This window comes from Nicrophorus vespilloides, unplaced genomic scaffold (assembly GCF_001412225.1).
Source record: "Nicrophorus vespilloides isolate i.1.1-1 unplaced genomic scaffold, Nicve_v1.0, whole genome shotgun sequence".
Lineage (NCBI taxonomy): Eukaryota > Metazoa > Arthropoda > Insecta > Coleoptera > Silphidae > Nicrophorus > Nicrophorus vespilloides.
In genome coordinates, this window is record NW_017099933.1 from 83,103 (window position 1) to 109,650 (window position 26,548).

Below are 26,548 nucleotides of genomic sequence, written 5' to 3' on the forward strand. Positions count from 1 at the left end.
CGTTGCATAACTTATTTAAGCAGTGAAACATCGAATACCTGTCTGATGTTTTGATTTACAGATTTAATTAGTTTAATAACATAATCGCTCAATCCGGTCGTTTACATCTGACTAATATTACATCAAATCATTTCTACATATTCACACTCGGCTTCCGTTGGACGGATGGTTGATCCGATGGGAAACAATCTTTATGTAGACAGAAGACATTCTTGTAACGATTTAGTCGCATAAATAGCAAACACTTTGATTAATTCATTCATTAAATTCATACGATTGTTATTTCAGAACATAACGTCAAATGTGTATTACCTATTCATAAGCCTTGAATGTACAGTCAAGAACGCCGGATAAAATGGTTAATGGATGAACATAATGCGTATAGAAATAACCATTGTAAACAATTGAAGATCTCGTAACATCATTTAATCAGCTTTATTCATGTTTTCCTGCTTTAACTTAAGTTTCATTTATTTATTTACTTTTCTTTAAATATTGATAATAGATTCTTTTTAACTTTTTTTTCTTCGTTTTTTTTTACTCATTACACAACATACAATTAAATTTTTCTCATCTAAATTTTCCGCTTTCCACTCTCGGTATATGCTTTACAAAGGAATTACAAATAAAGAAAAGCTCGCCTCCCCCACGTTACATAACAATGGGATAAGTAAGAAAACAGAGAATATAGAAATTAACAGAATGGCGCATTTGGAGAGAATAGTGCTACCAGTGATAGCGTTTGATATTGTCGGCGTGGGAGAGATACATTACGAAGTTAAAAAGCGCATGGAGAAGCAAGCTTCGCCGCATTTCAATGGATAATTAAGTTTAAAAAACAGAAGATTAAAAAAAAACAAAATCAGGTCCGTTCGAAAACATTTAAATAAGGTTTCTTTTATTTTTTTTAGTATTTCATTAACGATTTAAAATTAAATTTCAAAAGTTTGAATCCGAAAATCTCATACATATATACGTTTGTTTCGCTAAATTAATTTCAGTTAATTAAAGGTATCTGTGTACAATTATGGATAAATATATGTACACAATTGGAGCCCTACGCTCAAGCCTAGGGTGGAACGAACTTAAAAACACTGTTGCCTATCTCGGATTTTAAAATTTGTCTCTTCCTCGTTCGGCTTTGTTTCACATCATTTTTTGAGCTTTAATTCAATCCTCAATCAATATTTTTTTCTTCCGTAAAAATATTGCTTCGTTATCAATAATGATTTTTTCTTCTTCACTTTTTTAAGAATTAATAAGACTAGTACAATAATTATTTGTAAAAAAATATATACATGAAAATTGCATTTCTTCTTCCCTCGTTTCTCATGATACATAAGAAAAAAAATTAGTTGAAGTATTATTTTAATAAACAAGTATCTAAAAAAAAATAATAAAAAAAATGTCCATTTACTGTTACAACTTAACTCCTCTCTCATATAGTATTGTTCATTACATATATATTGGAAGAAACGCAACGTAAACAAAAAAATTAAATAAATTAAAAAGTAAAAATCTTAATGTATATATATATATATATGTATGTATCATATACAAACCGCTTATATAAATTAATATTTCTTTTAAACTAATAACCGTTTTATTATTCTTCTCATTTTAATTTACGTTTTCTGTTTTTTTTTTCTTTCCTCTTGGTAATTTCTCTTGGATTCACACTCGCTTCTTTTGGTACTTATAGTATGGGCAGCATTCGAGCAATGTGAAGTAACAGCTTTAGCGCGTTGCTCCACAACTGCCTTAAGGGCGCGCAACGCAATGTGAGGAAGTGCCACAACGTTAAGACGGTAATGAATTGCGTTATCCTATAAACCCATAACAGTTTCGCTATGCTTCTTCTCGCCTTGGGAATCGTAGCTGCGTCTTCTTTAAATATAAACCTTCGAACAAAAGGGACATATAAATATTAGTACATTTATGGATAAAATGAGATGCAAATTGAATTGGGATTTAATTAAAGTAGATATCTCATGCAATGCAGTTTCAATTTTTAAAATGAAATATTGATTGAAGTCGGACTAATTGAGAAACGCACGACAATTCTGAATATTTTTTATGATCGTACTTATTCCATCAATACTATAATGATTTTTCTTTTATTTATATTAAGAACTATAAGACGTACCACAAATTTATGGGACAATAATAAAAATATAAATGTAGTTTAAGACACAACTATATTCTAGGTTGATTTATTTATTTAAAAAGGTGTGTCTTATGGTGTGAAAAATAAGGTGTATTTTTTACCTTCTAATTCCTAAGACATAATGTTTAATAAACTCATCCCAATCGATTTGGCTGGCATCAAAGTTGAATTCGCGCCTGTCCGCCTCGCTTAAGGATAAACCTAGTTGCCTGACATTCGTGTCGTCAAAGACCCATTCGTGGGTGGTAAAGTAGTCCAAACAAGTAGAAGCTTTTTGCAGCTTGTCCTGAATTTTCAGCATGCTGCAGAAGAATGAAAAGATTACAACATTAGTTGATGAAAAGAAAAATTCCGATAATACTCACATAGGTTTTCCACCGCAGATCCACGTGAAGGCATCGATAACGTAGGCAGGAAACCAGTGCAGAACGTACTGATTGAATGTGTCGAGTGCAACGGAAGAGGTTACTGTGCCACTAGGATACCAAGTCACATCAGAAAACGGATATATTCTCATGTACTTGAAGCAGAGCTCAACAAAGGATCTCCACGATATTGGCTTTCTCTGGCCCGTGCAGCAATTGTAGATCGGGATCTCTTTCGTCTTGCACGAGCCGACCTTCCATCCTGCAGCGAGCATCAGATTGATCACCAGGTCGACAGGCACAAGGTCGGCGGTCTTTTCCGGATGGCAATGCATGGACCGGAACACCCCCTTTCCCGCTGCTGCGATGATTCCTGTCGGACCATTCCAGTTGTCAACCCATCCCTTCAGAGGCCCACCGTGACTGCTTATCACGATGCTAGGCCTCACGATTACCAGCGGAAGATCGCCTTTGTTTTCCTTCAGCCATGATTCAGCCAACGCTTTTGTAAAGGTATACGTATTCGGTCGCTTCCCAACGAGTATAGGCGTCATCGCATCGACGAGTGATTCATCAAGTGTATCCACAAGGGACGTGATCTGATCGGGACTTATCGATGGATTGTAAATTTTCTCATAAATTTCTGTCTTATCACAATTACAATACGTTGTGGACACATGAATCTTTAAAATAACAAACAAAAATCGAATTTATCATCGATTCAAGAGTTAACATAATTAAAACTTACCAGTGCCTCGAGGTTTGTCATCTTCTTACAAAGTTCTATAAGGCGTTGTGTTCCCAGCATGTTTATGGTGACGGACAACTTTAATTTTTCGTCAAATTTAACAGTGGCTGCACTATGGAAAACTACGTTTACTGTGCGACTCAACATCACTCTATCGTTCACACTGATGGCCAGATTCGGTTGCGTAATGTCTCCTTCGATCGGCAGAACTTTGCTTAAATCGCCGGGTCGTTCCTTGCGGAGGATATCGAACAGCTAGAATATAGAAAACCAACATTATTTCCATTATGCTTACGCAGAATTATTGCATGTACTAACCGGTGACGATAGCAGTTGCTGAAGACGATCGTGAGCGTTCTGGCCCTTTTTGTATCTGATGAGGAGATAGATTGCAGCAACCCCGGAACAAGACCTCAGCAGCTTTTCCAGCAGTACCTTCCCCATGAAACCGGTCCCGCCGGTGATGAAGACGGTTTTACCATTGTAGAAATCTGCCACTGAGGTGGTGGTTGTCGTCAGGGTGGGAAGAGCGTTCTGAACCTCCATCTTATTCCCACTGTCCGTCTGCGTTCCAACCATTTATTATACAATATGATCAACAACAAAGTCAAAAACACCGAATTGCGCAAACAACTAATTAACTGTCCTCTTGAATGTCTTTTCTGCTTAGCGTACTTGGAAGCGTAATATTTATCTGGCTTTTCCCCTTTTCTTTACACGTATATTTATATAAATATTTAAATGTGTATGTGTATCTTTTGTAATTAATTCATTAATTCAACATTGTCTTGCCAATATTATCCTTTGGAAATCTAAAAAAGAGAAGAAAGTAAATAATTAGTGCAATCGATTCGTGACGATCAATTTTTCATTAACCAGAAAGGAGTGAGAACAAATAAAAAATACGGATCGTGTGCAATTTAGTGAACGAAGGGAATTAAAGGCGACCTACTCTCTCTTCACCAGTTTGATTTTAATAATATACGTGCATGCAAACATATTTATTTAAAAATAATATTTTTGCATACATTATTTCACCATATATTTATCCAGCAATTAGTAATTATTAATTACTTAAGCATAGTCAATTTGTATTAAAAGTTCTTGCAAATACAGTACTATACTATTTAACCAATAAATTATTTCCTACAAAGCGGGAGTGCTGTATGTTTATTAGTCGATTTTTGATTTTGATATCTTCTATTTGCTCAAATAAACCTAGAGCATTAACTTCGTCAGATAAGATTAAAGCAAATGGATCTTGGAAAAATTATGATTTCATTTTTCCCGATGTAGAAAAATCTCAATTTGTATAACCAGCGCCCATGAATTTAAAGTACTAACCTTAACTGGTAACTACACTAGTTCTTTTCAAAATGATGCAAAGAAGTCAAAGATTCGGTATCAATTAAAGTATCTTCATTCATTGGCTATTATATGGTAATTAAGTAAAAAAGTTTTAGCAAAAAGAAAATCCGCTATAAATCCGGTTCCGTGAATTATAATTTCAAGAGCGGATCAAGGTCACTATGTTATACTTTACCGTTTCGATTTACGTCTGCGATCTGCAGAAATCCAGACCCGTTAATTTCGATTCAAGAGATGATATAAAGAGATTTGATTTAATTTTAAAAGCTTACCACCGAAAATCTAATTAGATGAAGATTATGGTCAATTTGATGGCCCTTTTAGAGACCAGTTTCGTGGATAATATCGGGATATGAATGAGAGGATCGCACTCGTTGATTCATTATCCACACTAGACTAGGAGTAGAGGATTAACAACGCACACTAAAATTGAATACGCCGAGACCGAATATAAATAATACGATAAAAAGTCACCAGCCGATAGGGGGTCTTCAAAATTCATTTACATGTCGCGGAAGAGATGCGCGCCTCCAGTTCTTATCTCAGTTAAGTGTGGATGTTGAGAAGAGAACAGGTACTGAAGAAATATATTGGTTACTGGGGTACCTGCATATGGGTCAGAGGCTTCGTCATGCGCAAGTTCATTGACACAGTACCGTTACCTCTACCTTCACACGTAAAGAATGTAACAACAACACTCTCTTCTCGCTCTGAGGAGAGAAAATTTATGAATAAGCGAAACCATTCCAAAATGGGAAGATACTTCTGACACGGAAATTGTCAACAAGGAAGATGTCGTTTGGACTAATTAAATTAGGACTTGTCTGTTATACATTTTTAGATAGGGGACTTTTGCATTCTGGACTACCATTAGATCATTCTATCGTCAGCAGCACTTTCAATTGATAACTCCAAAGAGTGAAATTGTAACCAGGAATGCGCTTTGTGTACTAATCAAATGCATTAAATACACTGAATGAGCTTTTCCTCCTCTGTATTTGCATCCACATGCACATTAAACGCTCTCAAAACACACTTAATTCTCTACGATGGTAATATCTACACGTACATCTTAAATATACAGTCGAAATGCTACTACCTTTCAGTCTACGCAACATTCATATATTACTGATTACAGTCACATCTCAGAGGAATGTCAAAACCATTCGAGAATGATTGCTTTCGTGATTAATTGAACTTAAAGTAACGAATTGCTCATCTGAATATACATTCCTATTATAGATTGACAGACATCAATAGAATATTAAATCAAGGCCTTCTCTTAATGAAGTTATACTACTAGTTATCTTTTTTTACCAACAAATCTACCATTTTGTAAAGCTTAAAATGATTTGAAAAGTTACAATAGTACTAAGATCAAGGAAATATTAAAATATATATACATATTCTAAAAGATTTTTCTTTAGTAAATAAGAAACAACTAAAACGCTGATGTTTAATAATAATAAAAATGTGCAGAGTCAAATAAAAACTCAGGGATACATCGTAAAATCTGCCCGAAGAATGCTTCTTGACCCAGTTCATTAATAATCAATGGGAATCTTCACTTACTTGAATTTCGCTGCACTTTGTATAAATAATAATAATAATGGAGCGAGGAGACTTTCTCGAAGCAAATCTATATTTCGACTGAATGCACATCAACTTGTCACAAATACGAAAGTAAATTGCAAACGTAATTAAATATTCAAATTGATTACTGAATTGCCATTCATTTAAAAGTTACAAAAAAATAGAATAAAAAATATATAATCATTTAACTGAATTGATTACAATACATGTTTAATGTAATGAACATTTTTTCTACTAGGAGGACATATTTCAGAATTACGGTGGGCACCGTGGGATTAAGAGAAATACCATTTGGGTGTTGTCTTCCCAAAATTTTATTTGTGGACGGGAGGACAATTTTAAAAATTATTTGCCCTGATCTAAAATCTCAATGATTATTGTAATCTCTTGATATTTCACCTAGAATTGATTCTGATATGTAATATTAATTAAAACATAAAGGACGCTCTTCGTAATATAATATTTGAATACAAAAAAAAACAAGTTATCTTAACGAATTAACATCCCTGGAATTTCTGATCACAAGGGCCACGACGAGTAACCCAAAAAATGGATAAAAAACTAGACGTACTTTAATAAACCTGTTTCGACATACTCCTATCCAGTTGTTACTTTTCTTTGGAATCGAATGTAAGTATATATAGTAGGATAACTGTTTTCAATCGAAATTTGCTTTCGTCTTCAGTTGATATTCGTAAAGAGCCACTTGAAAAGTGTACAGTTCTATCTTCCCCCACATAAAACATGAAGGGAATACTGCATAATTCAATCCATCATAGCCCATTAAATCCATTGCCGGGAACTTTGTTTCTTCTTCTTCCGATTACAGTTATTATTTTCTTGGACTGGATTACAATTGCATAATTGATGTCTGTAAATAATACATACAAGAATCAAAGTTTCAGAATGATTACCTGTTGTATATCTCTTTGCTATCCACATTTCATATTTGTATTTGCATTTTTAAAATAATTTATATCAGATCTAATTAAAAATATATTCATCATCATTAAACAAAAAATATTGTAATTTTGATTGTAAACTTTTGTTTACATCAAATTTCACAGAAACACTTAGATTAACCGAAATAATGATCAGTTAATAATTTCTATAAACTAAGCAATATATTTAAAATATTCTATACTATTATTTTCTTTATTACAATTACTACAATATTCGCGGATGATATTGTAAGTTTGCCTATAAGTGAGAATTCAGTAATAATTATCCGAAATTATTAAAAAAAACTGAAATAAACTTCAATAAAGTTTAAAGAAATAAAGATTTCAAGAAAACAAACTCACGTTTATCCTTAAAATGCTATATATTAGTAGGATTAATAGGAAATATGTGTTGAGATCGTTTAAAATAAATAAATTTCTTATATACAAAGTCATAATGAAACCAATCTGAATCCAATTAATTTGATGATTGCAAAATCCATATTTCAACTGAAGTTAAAAGTATAAAAATGATGAGATTATAAATAGCTTCAAAGATTGAAAAAACCTAAATGGAAATATACAGAATAAATTGAAATTTCTATTATATACGACTGTAAAGAAAAACTGTCAAATATTATTCTGTAAAATATTTTCTATGATCTTACTCCGCAGTTTTTAAATACCTCTTTCGTAAAATCCAAACAATTTTCATTAATATATTCAAGACTTCAAGTTATTTCAGACTTGTTCATCATTTATATTTTTTCACGAAGCGAATGTTAAGAAGGTGAGATAGTCCGAAGGTGCAATATTATTAGATGAATATGGTAAATGTTGCAAATCTTCTAAATCAAGTATTGCATTATATTGTAATAGAATTATTCTTTGATTGTTTACTAAATCTAATCGTATTTTAAGCAGTTCCGCTTCTATTCTTACTAATTGGGTATAATACACCTCTGCTGTAACACCTCTATAGTAAGTTATAGCGATACATTCCACCAAACAAAAGGGTGAACTATTTTCAAAGTCCCTTATTTTTCACTTTGAATTTGATGGTTCTCTTCGAACTTTGATGGTCTGCAGAGTAATTTGAAAATATTTACAATATTTGTTTTTATTGTATTTTAAATATGCTTTTTTGCAATTTTCGCCTTATTATGTTGCATATTTAGAATTTTGTTAAGCCATGGTAGTAGTCCGCGGGATTTAAATTTTCAGTATAGTGGTCACTAAGATCAAAAAGGTTGGCTGTAGAGCAGTGGTCCCCAAGCCCCGGACCGCTATCGGTCTCGTTTCTAGTTAATTTAAATTTTTAAATCATGGCCCCCCCTCAGCAGTCCGCGGCGATAAAAAGGTTGGGGATTACTGTTGAGGAGCCACTTCTCATCACCAGTAACAATTCTTCCATGAAACGATTCAGTTTTATATCTGGGCAACAGAGATGTACAGATCATTTGTTGTTCTAATTCCGCTGAAAAATGTTTTTGCGGCATCCAATTTTTTTGTCCATTTATTTTCAAAGCCTTTCAAATGATCCTTCACTGTTGACCATCAACCAACAAAGTCTTGTGATAATTCCTTGATTGTTTTACGAAGTCTTCCTGATTTTGGTTTGTCTTTGCACTCCCTATCACCATTTTGGAACTTTGAATATCGCAGATGGTATGTGTAGCTTCTTTTGATTTCAATCCTTTATCAAATAAAAAAAAATGTATTTTTTTACTAAAGACAACAAAGTTTACCCATTATTAATATTTTGCAAAGCAGAATTACAACACAATAACTCATTTAAATATATACTTTGTGTAATTTTAATAACTCTTCATTTGAATATTAACTTGTATTTTTACTCATTGTTCTTATTTAATATTTCAAAGACGACATAAAAACCAACATAAATTACATTAGAATAATTGTTGAATATACATTATAGTTACGTACATCCGAATGCACATCTATATTCAGTACGGTGCCATGACCAAACAGAACTCACCAGGAGACAGAATAAATCATAAAATCATACAAGAGAACAGTGGTAAAACAGAATAGTACTAAAAGAGAACATCATAAAAACAGGACATGGAAAAAAAAATTGATTACAATTCAAATAAATATATGATAAAGCTTAAATATATAACTGTATTGTCCTGTCCTGTTTTGTCCGGTCACCAGTACATATTAAAATAAACTCGTCTTATTTGTATAATAGTTTCTAATACTATACTATATGCAGTGAATCTGCAATGGTTGAAGACACACAATGCGAGGTAATGGTGTACATAAAATAATAAACCGCGCAAAAGATGACTTATACAGTCTTATTAACAAAGAACAAATGAACATTTATGTATTTCCAAAAAAAATTGTGTACTAATTTTGAAATTGAACGTTTGTTTTAGAGCAGTGATTCTCAAATTGTGGGTCGCGAAAAATTCTTTGGGGTAGCAGAAATGGACAGTATGTTTTTCTATACATTCCCATTCTTCGGGGAATCCTTTATTTTAACTAATCTGTTAAAATCTGACTTATTGTGATAAACTTAGTCTAAATGGGGGGGAGGTGTGAAATTCATGCTATATTTATATATCTACTTACGTAAAATATAACATAATTATTTAGTATCGATTTCGCAATCGACCAAAATTAGCGATCGCGATCGACTTGTTGTTCTACAGTACTTTTGTTGATTGTTAGTAAAAAATGTATTTCAATAATGTCAGTGTGTTTTATTGTAACAGAATTCTAAAAAAATATTCGCACGGAATTGGTATTCGATAAAAGACACCTGAAGCATGCTCACTTCGATTCCTCTCCCCCTCATAAATAATTAACCGAATGCTACATAATTCAATCTGTAATCATCAATTACAATCAATGCCGCAAACTTTACTTCTCATAATTACTATTATCATTTCCTCTTCTGCGTATTTATTTATTTAATGCCCTACACTTACTTGCTTAACGTGTATTATATCGATTTCTATTACATAATTGATTAAATGAACTATGTAATAAAATGTATGAAATACAAAATCAAAGTTTCATATATATTTCATTGTAATCGATACAAAACGAATGAAGAATAATGTAAATGCATACAATTTCCCTATTTTTTTTTTATCAAATTTTACTTTACAAAATGTCTACCTATGTATTTTTCATACTAAATGATGTATAAAAAACAATGAAATATCCATCTATTCATAGTGAGAATGAGTACCAAATTTGACAGGTTCCACTGTTTTTTTTATAAACATTTTTTTACATTCTTTACATTATTTTCTTATTCTTTTTCTTATGTGTATGCCCCTCAACTTCGGTTCTTTTGGAACTGGTATTTTGAGCGGGCTTGTTGGTTTTTACTTGTTCTATGTCTTCGTTCTTCGTTCTGTGATTTTGTATCCAACAAATCATTTTTATTTTGAACTTGTTGATGTCGCTTTCCATTCGTATTTCCTCTGGGGCCATGTTATATTGTGCAACGCCCTCCGCCAGCAAACTCCTATTCATTATAGTAGTCGAATTTTGTTCCATCCTTATATTTTTTCTTGTTCTTGTGTTGTGGTTATAGTGTTTATAGCACTCAATCAAGAAACGTGTTTATAAGAGTTAGTATTTCCATAGTCAGCATCCCATAGACAACATCATCCAAAAAAATATCAACTTGGTAAGATATGTGACTATTTCAACAATTGTAACTGAAATATTACTGAGATCGGATGATCAAGTCAAAATTAATTAATAAAAATTATACATATATACACAAAGTTTACTGACTTTGTTACCTCGAGTACTTTTGTAAATCCATTTTATATGTGCGATAAGTCGTTTACGAGGAGTTAAAAATAAAAGCTAATCTCTTTATGTGCAACACAAAAAAACAGAAACAGTGGCGCATTTATATGGATGCTCGAATATACATGCTGTAAATTACATTGATTATGCAGCAATGATAGTTACAAATATATCAAATTTCAGTAAATGGAAATTTTATTACAAACAACAATATTAGCAACAATATACCAAGACAAAAAACATTAAACAAAAAATAATATATTTAATTAAATCATTTGCTGTAAATCCAAAACACAAATGTATTATGTCCAATCATTATTATAATATATAAACAAACTATGTACGCTTTTTTATATACAAAAAATATGAGTATAAAGAGACCTCCACCAAGTCCCCGAATTGATACAAGTAATATAAACTCACGTCACCGTATGTGAATTGGAAAACAGTTCCTGGTGTCATTCTAGTTGCATCTTAGTGTTGTTTGTATCACAAAATTTCCAGACTTGTGTCCAGACATGTTGTTTGTGCAAAATTTAATAACACTTGCATGTCGCCGAATAAAAAGCCAAAGAATAAAAATAACCATAGATATGAAAAACAAAATCATGAAAAATCGAGACCAAGTTATACTTTTTTTTTCCGGCATGGAAACGTATTATCGTAATTAGTTTATATGTGAAAAACTGTTTCACTATACGAGTATTTCACTATACGAGTATTTCACTATACTAGTAAAAATCCGAAAAATTTGGAACGGATTAAACTCGTTGAGCGAGATCCACTGTATATTTTATTATATCCACCATAAATAAAATACATGTAACAATAAGAATTATTCATTAAATTCGATAATTATTATTAAAAGATTAGAATCCACCAAATGGAAATTTTATATTTTTGTAATTACATAAATTTCAATTGTAAATACGTCGAGTGTATTCTTTCATTTATTTTAAAAACAATTAAAGCTTTATAATACAATAAGAATATTCAAGAATATGCATATTTCAAATATTTCATCAATAGTGAAAATATTTAAAATTTAATTCACTAACCAACAAATATTGATAATCAAAATATTGTAATAATAATTAGAGATGAATTGCAATCCATAAGTCATCTACATTTCATTCATAGATAATATCTTACAGTAATTATTGTATCTATAATTATTTATTTAATTATGTTTACTTACATTTAACAAGTTCATATTGTGCCATATTAATCAAGCATAAGTTTCTAGTTATGTTATGAGTTGTCTTATAAATAGAAAGGATATATTCAGAAATGCTTTTAACACGAGTTACGTAGAATTAATTTGTTTTTATTGAACTATACTAAAATTACATATCTCCACTTTATGATTTCATGGTTTTACTAAATCTATTTCCAATGTTTATGTACATTCAGTTAAACACTTAACTTATGGAAAATAATTTATACGAATTTTCGTATCTTAAAAACTGAGGACAAAAAGCTACATGTTATTCTGTTTAATAAACTTTCAACAAAAATAATCAACGATAATTGAAATTTTGAATTTAGGTCATTACCTAAACATGAGTTAAGTGTTGTAATGTTTCTTTTTAATAATTAAGCAAATTGAAAAATTGTAGTCTTGAATTACGAAAAGACACCTCATTTTATGAAGCACCCACCATTATTAATGTTTGCATACATTTAAAACTTACAATTTACAACAGTCAGGGCGAATTAGTTCAAAATACTCACCAAGAACAAGTAAACCTTTACGAAAATAATCCAATTAGTTAAAAATATTGAAAGTCAAAAAAGTTTTGAACTTTTAAATTTGAACGATTATTAAGTTGTTAGTTAACGCGTTAACGAGAACGAGAACGAGACTAACAATTTTGAAATATTAAAGTAATTTTATAGAAAAACCGAAAGTGAACTTCATTTAAATAAATTATTCGATAAAACTATTGAATAGAATAATATTAACATATCAAAATTTGTTTACGCTTGAATTGAAAAAAAACAATTTTATTCAAATATTCATATAAAACTTGATAAACATAATCCAAAGAAGATAATATAATTCAATCATTCTGAATTCCTTTTTCTATCATTCATTTAATATAATTATCGGTCACACTTATATAGCTTTTTCGCTAATTTTTTTCTACTCATTGAAACTTTCGAAATTTTAAAAAGTTTTAGCAAGCTTGAATTGTGTTTTAATGATCATGTAATGGTTCTTAACTTTCAGACGCATTATTAATAGAAATAGTATATTCAGAAATAGCTCTTGCTTTAAACTCGCGACGTTATATGAATTTAATTTGTTTTATTATACCCAAAATGCATATTTATACTTCAAGAATTCCTGAATTTACTAATTCAATTTTTCAATTAAATGAAACTATATTTGAAATCTTTTTTATTATTTGTTATTGGATAATTTTTTTTAAACAAGCTTTATTCTTATTATTTGTGATCCATAAGAAAGTTAAAGACTTCTGTGTTTCCAATAAATTATACAAACTCTATTTACATCTTTTAGAACATTAATTGTTAGAGGCAATAACGATTTAATGAATACTGAACTAATTGTTGCTGCTCCAATCCTTTAGTTGCTTCCTGAGCTACAGCTTATTGCACTTGTGGATAAATTGCTGAAATTGGTGGGAAAACTAACATTTATAATCTTATTATTGGTTTTGATAAACGCTTAAAGGTTTCTTTCCATAGAATATTTAATAATAAATAATTAAATTCCGAATAATTAATGTTACCATAAAAATGATATTGAAAATATTATTTCTTGTGGATATTGCAGATCGAATTAACGAAATTAAGAGCGTAAGAGGAAGAAACCCTCGCAAATCGAGAGCGTTGCATTTCTATTTATAGAATCCTGTAAAAAAAATGGGGACACGTAATGTGTAATGTAATAATAATAAAATAAACTGTCTGTCGCAAACGTCACCAACGAAGCCTTGGCATTGCCAGGCAGCGCATTTGCATACATTCAAACACTGACTGGTTAAGATACAATCGTTGCGAGAGTGAGAAACATATTTTTAGCCGTTGCGAAAGTGCATTTGGAATGATGAAAATCGCACGTTTTTCGAGTATCGTCCAGTCCCCGGTGAAATCCATGAAAACCCAGCCCATTTGGACACGTAGTGCGATAAGATTCATAAACAAATATGGGAGGATGAGTATGTGATAACAAAAACGCACCTTTCGATGCCGTTGCGCAAGTCGCATAAAGGTTTGGAAACACTATTGCAATTTGTTGCGAAACGAAAGCATCAATTTAGAGATTTTGCAATAATCGAAATTAATTGTGGTATCATTTTAGAGATAATAGGTGAAATCTACGAACAATTTTGATGGTGGATGCGCATGTGAAACTCCGAATGGTCAACAAAATGTTTCAGACCCCTTTTTGTTTCCTTCTCCCTAAGATTGACAACCTTTTAATTGATCTACGTCGGAATATAAAAGTACTATATAATTATGCAATGGAAGGGAAACTAATTTCCTGAGGTGTGCTTTGGTAGGTGTGATTCATGCTCATCGCTATTTATTAGGGACTAATGATATGAATATATCTATATATAATAAAAAAGCGGGTGCGACCAAAGCCTGTCTGGTTTTACGGGATATACCAAAATCGATTGCCAAACCGGGAAATGAATATGTATCCGAGGTGTTCTCAGAAAATCACGATTAATATGTGGATACTTTTCACAGCATCTGAACGTATTTGATCCGCCGAATGCAAAAGATTACCCGTGAATGTGAAGTAAATAGCAGATCAATAGCTTAACCTTCCTTTTAAAATATTTTTAGAGGGATGCCATGCCTGCAGAGTATCCTAATGCATTCACTATTTCCGCTTCCGCATTCGCCGGGCAATCAAAAAATAGTAGTAGGTAGCAGCAATCTATTTTAATGAAGCTCCAGATTTCCTATTCGGATATTTACCATTGGTGATGATGTGCGATGTCTGGCTGCGTGTCTCCTGCCCTTCAACATCCAATCGAGAATCGGCCTTTCGAAGGGATGAAACTAGAAATGGTATCTGAGGTCCCTGGACCGCGGAGAATCGCACAATTCATAAAGATAGGCCCTCGCCTCTTTCTCGCACCGGACGACAACCACACACGCTCGCAATCATCCGCACACACATGCACACACACTCACGCACACACCGGTTCTTAATATCACCTACCACTGGTGATGATTACTATACTTGCCCGCACTTCTCTGTACTACTACAACTAATTTACTTCCGTACGGTGTATTCCCCTTTTTGCTCTTCCTCGTCCAAAAAAAAATTTGTATTCCAACACAGGATGCAGACGCGAGCTATAGGCGCTGTCTCTTCCTTCTTTTTGGCCCCGGTCCCGAGCGTTTTCAATTTTAGACTGTAGTTTCTGTTATTAGGGGGGGCGCTCCCTTGCGTAACGACAGGCGGATCAAAAAAAAATGCTCTTCGGGGGCCCGACACAATGCGGCACTTGCATGTATATTTTTAGTGTGGTTTCGGGGGGTAAAAAATCAATATTCCCTGTACGTGTGCGAGCGTGTGCGTGCGTGTGTATGAGTACAGATCGTACCACCTCACTTCGTTCTCTAAGGGCGAGACGGTTTCAAACACCATAATCTGCTAGCTACCCTCGCTGCCAAACCCGCCTGCGCCATCTGACGTTCGCCAATTTTAAATCTCCCGCGCATACTTCAATTTGATCATCGTGTATAGAACCTGCGACGAAGCATTGTGGATGGCACCACGCTCACCTTCATCATTATTTTATGCGCATGCATTTGTTTCCTAGCATACAGTGATTCCCTCTGTATAACACTAATATCTATTTCTTAGATTCAAATACTATTATCATATCAATGGTCATAAATAAAGTACATTTTGGAAACTAGAACTAGAATACTCCTGTCGTACAGTTTAGCTTAAAAACTACAAATAAATGAATAGTTCAAATCCATTATAGTTGCAAAGTATACTCAGGGTTAGAAAATTTTAAAAAAATCTGATAGCTCACTGCAGTGCTGCGTACACATTATACATTAAATGAGATACATGCATATGACAATATAGGTAACCCTTCAGTATCGGAACTTCAAATCTTAGTCCCCCTGCATAATATTAATCGGGCCTCTTAATTGCTCAGGATTTTTTTTATCCTCTTTATTTGAAATAGAGAAAATTAATGACGGAGGGTGGAGTGTCGGTTCTCTGACAGCCACATTAAATAAATTGTGGGCCCTAGTCAAAGCCATCGCAAAAAAGGTCTGAATCAGTAGTTTGATAATCATAGAGCAACAGATTATATATATTAAGAATTTACTCGAGAGACAGGGACGTCCCGTGCATTTAAAGTGTGTTCCTTCGCGGTATTGCCCTCAAATAGGTGAGGGCCCCCAAACAATGTTAGTTTAGAGGATACATTAAAAATAAAAATTTGATATAAATTATGGATTTACAATTAAATATATATTTATGAGATATCTTTCTTAATAGTTTTGTTGATTTAAGTTTTATTAAGCTATCATTATTATAGTAATTGTCAATTGTCACTTCTTAAACCTTTGCCAGTCCATTGCATCACATGGTCTATATTGAAAGCCCGACAACCGAAATCCCGTCAATTAAAAACCCGATTATATTGAAAATTTCTACAATAACATTTTAAAATTATTTCGGAGCGTAGTCACCATGTGCTATAGTTTTATTATTAATAACAATAAATTAGTATTAATTTATTTGATTTTGTTGAATTATTCATAATAAACCTTAACAATTTGAAATAATATCAAATAGAATTAGATTATTAATTGTTATTATTTATTATTAATAACAATTTAAAAGTGACTATGCTCCGAAATAATTTTAAAATGTTATTATAGAAATTTTCGATATAGTCGGGATTATGGTAGTCGGGATTTCGAACGTCGGGATTTTGATTGACGGTATTTCGGTTGTCGGGCTTTCGATTGCCACCGGATACACACATGTTTGGAGTTTTAAATATGATAAATTTTAAACGGAAAATCATACGGACGTACATGTAAAATATATGCAGACAAGCAAAGGATTCAAATATTTTTAGTAGATAAACTTTTTTGACATAAGACTCTTGGGCAAGGTATATTAACAATAGAAATATATTTGTTTTTATAAACATCGTATTATCACATGCCTTGTACTGTTATGGATATCCATTATAACAACATTAATTGTTTAACTATGATTATTAATTGTATTGTCCACGCTCTTATTGAGACTACTATTTAGTCCACATTGATTATTTACTGATTGTATTTGAACAGGCACTTATTGAGAGTACTATTGATTATTTAAATTTGATTAATTGTATTTGTCCACACCTTTACCCGAAGCTACTGTTTAGTCTAGACATGCACAAATTCATAGATGTAACCAATAATTAATTTCAAGACTAAGAAACCTCGTGAATTGTTTTTTCTACGACCCTCTTACCTGTTATTTTGAAGTGGGTGATTTTCCACTCCTACATGTTGATAACGTATACTCCATAGGACAAATTACCTACTCCTGGATATTCTTCTGTCTTCTTACGGTTCGTCTTCTTACGTATAAGACGATACTTTTATAATTATAAGTTAGTACAATCTCCCGCAAATGCAGCCTTGGTTAAGCAGAAAGCACGGTGAAACAACATTTCACCTGAGCCAGCCGCTGTCTACTAATGGATGCTTTGGCAAGTACCTGCACTACATGCAGGATATGCTAAAGAGCTAGGATATTGTAGCGGCGTACATATCAGAGGTGCTACTAAGCAAAGAATAAGACGAGCGAAGGCTGCAGAGGGCCTACGAGGATAGTGGCAGTGGAGGCCAGCATTAACATGTATGTAAGAATAACTAATAAGGAATGTTTAATTACAAGTTAGTCTTAGTATTATGTTATGTCCAACCATTATTATTATAATTGTTATTGTTAATATAGTGTATTAACGAACTAGACACATCCACGACGTCTCTTAGTCGCATTATTATATAAACATATACATCAGTATAATAGAACGTCCATCGTGATCCCGGTTCGATACACTTTAATATAAACAAAACGAACCAAGCGATACTGCTATACCTTTACTCAGAATTCAAGTCATTACACGTACAACCGTAATCGATCATCTTTTTCATATAAACAAATGCATAGGATTTTGTCCCGGTCTTATAATAAACAAAACCACCAAGGCCTAATCCCGTGGGAACGCTTAATCATCAATATATACAAACCCTGCTCCCAATCACAACTCCCACCCCGTATTAATAATGTAAGTAGAATAAGTATTCAGAATCAATCTCAGTAAAACCTTAATAAGATGAACATAGTCTTATAAGAATCTTAAATCGACCAAGTAACGAATAAAAAGTTATGTAAAACCTAACGAATTTCATTAAATTCCCAACTATTGAGACTCCACAACGACAACACCAGACAATACTCCACTGTGTCAAGAATTCCATTCCTGGGACACGACAATTAGTTCTAGACTCATGCGAATTCTAGTGTAACTCTTGAACAGCAACCTATGATTACTTTATACACCAACTTCTATCTAGACTTTTCCATAAAAATCCACATCGACAAAACTACAAATTATTCCACAGTGTCCAGAGATATTCCATCCCAGGACACGACAATACATTAAACATTTTTACTTTTTGATTAGTCCTTGACTTCTAAATATCGCTGGAATTCTACTAGAATAGTGATGATTAGCTAAAATAACTCGTTTTAAAGCTACAAATATTTATACAATACGCAAGGTTAAAGAATCGATCAATGTTCATCAAGAAGAAAATCTGTTAACATATGTATATTTTAATAATGTAATGAGAGAAACAAACTAGATTAATTATGTCATTTATAAATTCAAGAAATATTAACGAAATTCTGTATTTTTGTAATTATGTAATTAGAGTTCACTACAATTAACCCGACGTAATTTGAAACTAATTAAACAATGAAACCTAAATATCTGTTTACATAAAGTTATACCAATTTCAAATACAAACAAAATTAGTTCAATTATAATTGCAGTCCTTTGTTTTACATTTGAATAATAAAATATGAGCATAAACACGTTTAAATGAGTTCAGAATTGTTTTATAAATTATTGTATATTTAAATAAATAATAAAAATGTGTACCGACAAACTTATACACATAAACCAGTCAGGCAATTATAGATTAATCAATTAGCATAAATGTAAATAATTTATTAAAAAAAAGCAGAATGTACGTTTTAATTACAATATAAATGAAGCATGTATGCAATATTTTTAATTTATTTAATAGAATTTAATACAATTTCTCGTAATAATTTTAAATAAAAATATATTGTTATTTACTAATATTAGTAAATGTATTAATCATATTATTTATAAATTATTTTTTGCTAACTTTCCGTTTATAAAGTAGATCAAATTACATTAATAGACAACTATATAATTAGTCCAATAATTGTAGTTTTAAAAACAGTTAGTACGTCCATAAATCAGTATAATTATTATTGTTTTTTTATACTGGTTGTACTTGTTCGTAAATCAAGTATATTTAAGTTAGCATAAAGGGACATCCGTTTATGATAGTTTTATTGCTGCTCTAAATATAATCGCATTCTAAAAGTCATATAAAAGTATTAGGTGAAGATCCGTGTATTTACTTAAAACTCGTAACTATCTATTCATCCACAAATAATATACAAAATTTGATAATTTAATACTAGTATCTTTTAATAAGAAATATTAGGTGGCAATCGAAATCCCGTCATCAAAATCCCGACTGTATCAAAATCGGATAATTTATGGGAATCCAGAAGATGCAAAGATATTTAATTAGTAAAAAGTGAAGGGACCGACAATTTAAAACCTATTAATAGTAAATATATTTCACTTTATTGGGTAAAAAATAGAATGAAACTTTAAAATATTTGAGTTTACGCGTATGTTATCATCATGTTCTAAATGTAATAATAATAAACATAATTTATTGTACACTTTCTTCTACGCACATATAATAGTCTTATAAATTAATTTTTCGATGGTCAATTGATTAAAATCAAGTATATTCTTGATTACAAAAAATCCAGATTATTTAAAATTCTTGTATACAAATATTAAATTTCAATCTTAAAAATATTATTCTATGCAGATTTTAACCATATCTGTTTTTATCCTCAAAATAACAGTAAATATATTTGATAATATATCATTAATAAATGAGACATTTTGGTAATGGACTGGAATCAAATTAAAATTTAAACCTTTTGATTTTGTTTCAATCCTTTCATGGCACAAGATTTAACTCATTATCTAATTGATATAACATGTTGTTTAGAGCGGTCAGTATGCTAAATTGTCTGTTCACTGTAAAAATAGAAAACATTACAATGCAATTACAACCTGTTACCACGTTATAAACAAGCATTTAAAAGAAACGTTAACATTGAACAGGTTTCGTGACGCCATAAAAACTCTTCCACGTCTGGTACTTTCGTTGTTTCAGTTGATTTCTGAATTAATCGCTAAAATATTAATATTTGACACCAATACGAAACTGTTGTATCATAAATTAAAGATATATCAAGCTTTATTAATATGACTATAAATTTGTTATTAAGTTTCCTTTCTTTTATATAGGTTTTTCAGAATTAAAGATATCACATGAAAATTACTATTTATAAATAACATTTAGTCAATTAGGAAAGGTTGTTAGATCATATAAATTTCATAATAATATGATATATTTCCTATAGGAAATTTTAAATGGTGACATCATTATTGAGCATGCGCAAAAGATATCAGAATAATGATCAATAATTTTGAAGCCTATAAATTACTGTTTTTATAACTTTTTTATGATATTTATAAACAATTTTAGTGGTATTTGGGCAATCGTGCCAACCTGAAATTATAGGCGAGGCGGAAATATTTTGATGTATCCAGTCACCTCCAGTTGCCGGGGAAACAGTAGAAGGGGGATCGTGGTGCTTCAGCTACACGTCAATATCACGCTTGCTTTTGTCTAGAAGCACAGTGTCTCTCTTCATAGTCAACAGGTTTACTAATTGATTTTTGTACTTACAAAACGTTAAGACATTATCATTGATCCGAAGGTAAGGCCGTAGAAATCTTAATACAGACGTTAGCAGTTATCATACGTATGATTATTATATCTATTACATGCACTACTATGACCATTGAACCGGTGAGAATGTCGATTTAGCATGTATACACAAATCAATGTTATCTTTATAGAATATTACCGTTGAAGATAGTTAATTTATTATTAAGAATTCTGTTAACACATGCACATTATTATTACTGTTTACCAAACACCTGTTGTGGTTACGTTATGTTTTTGAAATTTGATAAGCGTTGCGTTTACTTTTCACCTAAACAGCATTCTTATAACATGTAAACATACCTTCTGTTTAATTATTCTTTTTATTATTTACTCATTTGCTCAAGGACAGTCTTATGTAAATATTCATCTTCAACTGTCGAGAAATAAAAATGAAGCTAAATCTAAATAAACGGCTTTCTCTATTTTTAACCACACGCTCCCCGATTTTAACTAACGGAATAAAGTGAAAGCTCTGTAAAAATTTAGAGATAATAAGTGATAATTAGGTTTTTTTTACAAGCAGCCTATTATTTGGCTATGCAATTTATGATGCATACATCTTTTTTTGCAGATAGGTAATTGAATGTAAGAAATTGCAGAGTAAGTTCATAAAACAATTTTATTTCTTTAGTGAATTTGTCCCACTTAAGAAATTTTCCCATCTAATTAAATATCAATTTAAAAATGATAATTATTTATAATTTTATTTATTATACATTATTAGTCACTAATAATAGTAATTAACAAATTTAAAAAAAGTTTTGAAAAAAGTTATTGAGTTTTAATAAAATATGATTTCTAATTTGGTAGAAATGAAGTAGAAAATTTGTCTACAGTTTATAGAGAAATCTGGTAATGCTGCTTATGTATTGTTTCTATTGAATAATGAATGATTATTAATAGTTTCCATTTGATTTTAAAACATAAAAACAACAATAATTGATTGGATCTCTTATACCTTTAATATGTATTTTTTTATTTCTTCACATATACAAAGATTTAGTTATGTCATTCTATTTACATTATTATGATGAACTTCAACCTTTGTATTATTAAACAGAGAGAAAATATTTTGTTCTCAGAAATTGCGCCGATAATTTCACTTAATTGAATTCTGCTTCAGTTAATTGCATAATATAATCGATAAAATGATTGATTTTTCTTAATTTGTATAATTGTTGCAGATGGCGACTAACATAAAAAGTTGGTATAGCGGAAAAAACGTGTTTATTACAGGTGGAAGTGGTTTCTTGGGTATTTGCCTTTTGGAGAAGCTTCTCCGAACAATCCCAGATATTGGAACGATTTATTTGCTGTTACGTCCGAAGCGCGGCAAGGAGATCAACCAGAGGTTGGAAGAGATCAAGAAGAATTTAGTATTTGAAAAATTGTTCGAAACTACATCCGTCGATGAGGTTTTCATCTCTTTCGTAAATCCTTTGAATTGTTGGTAATCGGAATTTTAATTGACAGGCATTCAAAAATGTTAAATGCGTGGCTGGAGATGTTGGCCAACCGGATTTGGGTTTATCACCGGAAGATAGGAAGATGCTTAAGGATAATGTAAACGTCATCTTCCACAGCGCTGCTACCTTGGACTTTGCAGAGTCGTTGAAGACGACCGTGGATATTAACCTTCTTGGTACTAGACGCTGTTTGCAATTGGGAAAAGAATGCACAAATTTAAAAGTGTTCATACACGTCAGCAGTGCTTATGTGAACTCTTGGGCTTTAGTTACTGAAGAGGTAATGGTTTCGATTCAACAAATTCTCGAAAATTAATTTTTATTTTCAGATCGTCTATCCGTTGAAGCAAGACGTCGAAAAATTAATTAAACTTACTGAGACTTTGAGTTCTGAGGAATTGGAAAGTCAAACGCCTGAAATTTTAGGGGATCATCCTAACACTTATACCATCACCAAGCAGATGGCAGAGCATGAAGTTCAAGCTTGTCAGGATTTATTCCCTTGTACCATAGTCAGGCCCAGCATGAGTATGTTCTTTTCTATTAAACAGAAATATAAACTAATCTACACGCATTAATAGTTATTGGAGCTTGGAAAGAACCTATTCCTGGTTGGACCATCAGTAAAAATGGAGCACAAGGCTTTTTGATGGGCGCTGCCAAGGGTGTCGTCAGGCGTCTTCCTGTTGGAAAAGAGATCATCTATGATAACATTCCAGTAGATATTGTTGTCAATGAACTCATCGCCGCCGGATTCCATGCTGGTACATGATTAATAACCATTATTTACTTCTCAATACTGACGACGACTTTTGTATACAGCTGTTACTGAAGCAAAGGAAGTACAAGTGTACCACTGCACCAGCAGCACTTGTAACCCATTCCGTTGGGCAACTGTCGAAGATAAGGTGAACGTGTATTTACATCGTTATCCGCTAAAATCAGCTGTATGGTATCCACACTTGAAGTTCCTTCCAACATTGACATGGTTCAAATTTTCTGCAATTTTCGTGCACATTATCCCCGCTATGTTTTTGGATTTGTTAACAAGAATATTTGGAGGAAGGCCGATTCTGGTTAAATTACACAATAACATTTCTTCTTCATTGGATCGTTTGTCATCGTTTATATTTACCGAATGGAAGTTCCATAACGACAAAACTATGGCACTGCAAAAATGGTTAAAACCGGAGGATCAGAAAGATTTTAACTTGGATATCAGCGAATTGCTGTGGATCGACTATTTCGAAGATCTAACAAAGGGAGCTCGCCGTTATCTTAATAAAGAAAACATGAAAAACATCGAAGCTGCGCGCGGAAAGGACACACTGTATGTATATTATATAATCGAACAATGAATTATTTATAACTTTTATTTTTCCAGTTTAATGGTATTTCATCTGATATTACAAGGAGTTATCTACTGTATGGTTTGGTATACAATTGCAACATGCTCCGGGCTATCAATGACCAGTACTGCATTTATCGTTCCGCTTACCATATTTTTGTGTTCTTACATCTAAGCTTGGGTATAATATGAGTATTATCGTGGTATAGATTATTTATTATCTGGATCTGAATTATTAAGTTTTGCATTTTTAAATATCTCTAATGGTGTTTTAGTTTAGTTAATACATTAAATTAATATAAATAAACTTATATATTAGATAAACAGACAAGTATTATATTTTCTCTAACTTGCTACTTCCCCTTACAATTTAGCCAACTCCTTTAGTTATACGCCAATCATGTATGAAAAGTGATTTGCGAGCGATTTTTAAGAATCCTCAAAAATCAACAAAATTTGTGGGGGCCGATAAACCAGAAAATAAATAGATTCAGAAAGATTTATATCAATAAATAATTGATATAAATCTCTTTAAATAAATCAAAAAAATAAGTTATTAGGGAGACCTCGGATTGATTGTTATTACATTGTTGGATGTTCATTTAGCGATATGTAAAATATATATATTTTTTTTTTTAAATAAGAGATATATATCAATTTATTTATTGATATAAATCTCTCCGGCCCTATTTCTACCACTTTCGGGTGTAATAGCCACCATAAATTTTTGTTGATTTTTTTCGGAATTGAACCAACGACCTTTCGTATCAGATTTTAGTGATACAGTAAAACAGTAAAATAAATATTTGTAGTTAAAGAATACTTTGTTATTTTTTTGTATAATGGTTGGCAACTCCTCTTTTTTTAAAGTGCTTTAAATGACAGAAAGTGTTTGCTGCATTTGCTGCTTCAAAGGTTAAGTTCTCAGCAAACATTTACTCCATTTACTGTTTAAGAATGATTATTTAAATGTGGACCATTGGTATTTTATTAGATGTATTAAAACTATGGCACAATTTTCAAGTAATGAGGCTGTGAGTCTATCCAAAACTATAAACAATCACAAGCAGCTGGCAAACACACCCGATGAACATATTTATGATTATTATGATATAAAGAAGTGTATCTATTGGATACAGTCTAATGAATATAAAAAGGTATGTCTTCAATTCCCAGACTACCTTCTTCCAGATTCTCCAAAAGTAGCCAATCATTTACAAAATGAGTTGCAACAAACAGTTTATGTTTTAGGGGACACAGCTTATGAAAGGTAATAAAGTCAGTTAAATATGAAAAAAAATAGTAATCACATTGTTTTCAGTTGTTGCATAGATTATGTTGCTGCAGCACATATAGATGCAGATGCAGTTATCCACTTTGGTCCAATGTGCTTTTCACAACCAACATGTTCAATTCCTAGTTTATTTATTCATGAAAAACACAAACTAAACATCGAAGAGTTTTTGCAAATAATTAATACAGAATTCTCATCAATCACTGATTGCATTATAGTAGTGATTGATTCTCCTTTGTTGCATTTAAAAGGTAGTATTACAATACACTTCTCATTTATATATATATATATATTAATTGTGTTATGTTTACAGATAATATATGTTTTAATCAAAATAATATAATAGTTAAATCAATAACAGATTCTGATTTGAATGTACAGGAATCTACTGTTATTTATGTTGGAGAAAATGATAGGAAATTAATGAATTTTAACTTTATTCATAAACGTAAGAATATTCGTGAATCTTAATTGCATTTAATTTATATATTTTTAGCTAAACAATTATACTATTACTATAATGGAAACTTATCATCCTATGATGCTGATTTAAAAATACTGAAGAGGCGTTACTTTTTGATTGAGAAAATCAAAGATTCAGAGACAGTTGGTATAATTGTGGGCACATTGGCAATTAAAAATTATTTAAAGATCATTGAGAGAATGAAGAAACTGTTGAAGTTGAATGGCAAAAAGTTCTATATGATTAGTGTTGGTAAACCAACAGTTGCAAAATTGGCAAATTTTCCAGAGATGCATGTCTATATTCTAATTGGATGCGCAATGAATGAGATCTATGAAAGCAGGGATTTCTATAGACCAATTGTGACACCTTATGATGTTGAAGTTGCCTTAAATTCAAATGCATCAACGGATCTAAAATTCAGTTACGATTTTAACTCTTCCATTGCACATGATTCTGATAATTTAGCAGCAACGGATAAAAGCGACGTTAGTTTAATCAGCGGCAATATTCGGTATAACAGCGAAATTAAGATGAACGAGGAGAGTAGGTTGGTTCTTAAGGAGAGTTCTGGTGCGTTGATTGAATCGCATGGAGCCGGATTCTTAGCAAATAGAAGTTGGACGGGGCTTGAGCAAAATTTAGGACAAACTGAAGTTATGTTAGCTGTAGATGGTAGAAGTGGAATAGCGCAAGGATATGCAAATGAATTAGAACTGTAATTTGTTTTAATATATTTATATATTGATGTTAAATTATTTCGTTTTGCCTATTTACAATCTATAAGAAAATTAAATATCTGGGGATATTTTATTTTTATA

At 31.7% G+C, this 26,548-nt stretch overlaps 3 protein-coding genes across 5 annotated transcripts; 2 read left to right on the forward strand and 1 right to left on the reverse strand.

Moving 5' to 3' along the window:
* Positions 1-1,590: 1,590 nt before the first annotated feature.
* On the reverse strand, positions 1,591-15,651 carry LOC108566143 (putative fatty acyl-CoA reductase CG5065). Of its 2 annotated transcripts, none has more exons than XM_017925888.1 (6): positions 14,944-15,651; positions 3,599-4,092; positions 3,281-3,535; positions 2,533-3,215; positions 2,269-2,469; positions 1,591-1,901 (listed from the first exon to the last, which is right to left on the reverse strand). In XM_017925888.1, exons 2-6 carry the CDS (start codon positions 3,857-3,859, stop codon positions 1,697-1,699), a joined length of 1,605 nt encoding a protein of 534 aa, XP_017781377.1. In that variant the 5' UTR covers positions 3,860-4,092; positions 14,944-15,651; the 3' UTR covers positions 1,591-1,696. The 2 variants fall into 2 exon arrangements, with proteins under 2 accessions (XP_017781377.1, XP_017781378.1); XM_017925889.1 differs by lacking the exon at positions 14,944-15,651 and adding an exon at positions 4,921-5,202.
* A 5,322-nt stretch (positions 15,652-20,973) lies between these two features.
* On the forward strand, positions 20,974-24,231 carry LOC108566114 (putative fatty acyl-CoA reductase CG8306). 2 transcript variants are annotated; one of them, XM_017925837.1, is made up of 7 exons: positions 20,974-21,145; positions 22,341-22,571; positions 22,630-22,902; positions 22,952-23,150; positions 23,204-23,386; positions 23,445-23,952; positions 24,007-24,230. In XM_017925837.1, the coding sequence occupies exons 2-7, from the start codon at positions 22,341-22,343 to the stop codon at positions 24,143-24,145; spliced, it is 1,533 nt and encodes a 510-aa protein (XP_017781326.1). In that variant the 5' UTR covers positions 20,974-21,145; the 3' UTR covers positions 24,146-24,230. The 2 variants fall into 2 exon arrangements, with proteins under 2 accessions (XP_017781326.1, XP_017781325.1); XM_017925836.1 differs by lacking the exon at positions 20,974-21,145 and adding an exon at positions 21,219-21,237 and having other exon boundaries at positions 24,007-24,231.
* Positions 24,232-24,847: 616 nt separating this feature from the next.
* On the forward strand, positions 24,848-26,467 carry LOC108566121 (diphthamide biosynthesis protein 2). The gene is made up of 4 exons (XM_017925843.1): positions 24,848-25,240; positions 25,292-25,515; positions 25,578-25,712; positions 25,761-26,467. Exons 1-4 carry the CDS (start codon positions 24,978-24,980, stop codon positions 26,447-26,449), a joined length of 1,311 nt encoding a protein of 436 aa, XP_017781332.1. The 5' UTR covers positions 24,848-24,977; the 3' UTR covers positions 26,450-26,467.
* The last annotated feature ends 81 nt before the right edge of the window (positions 26,468-26,548 follow it).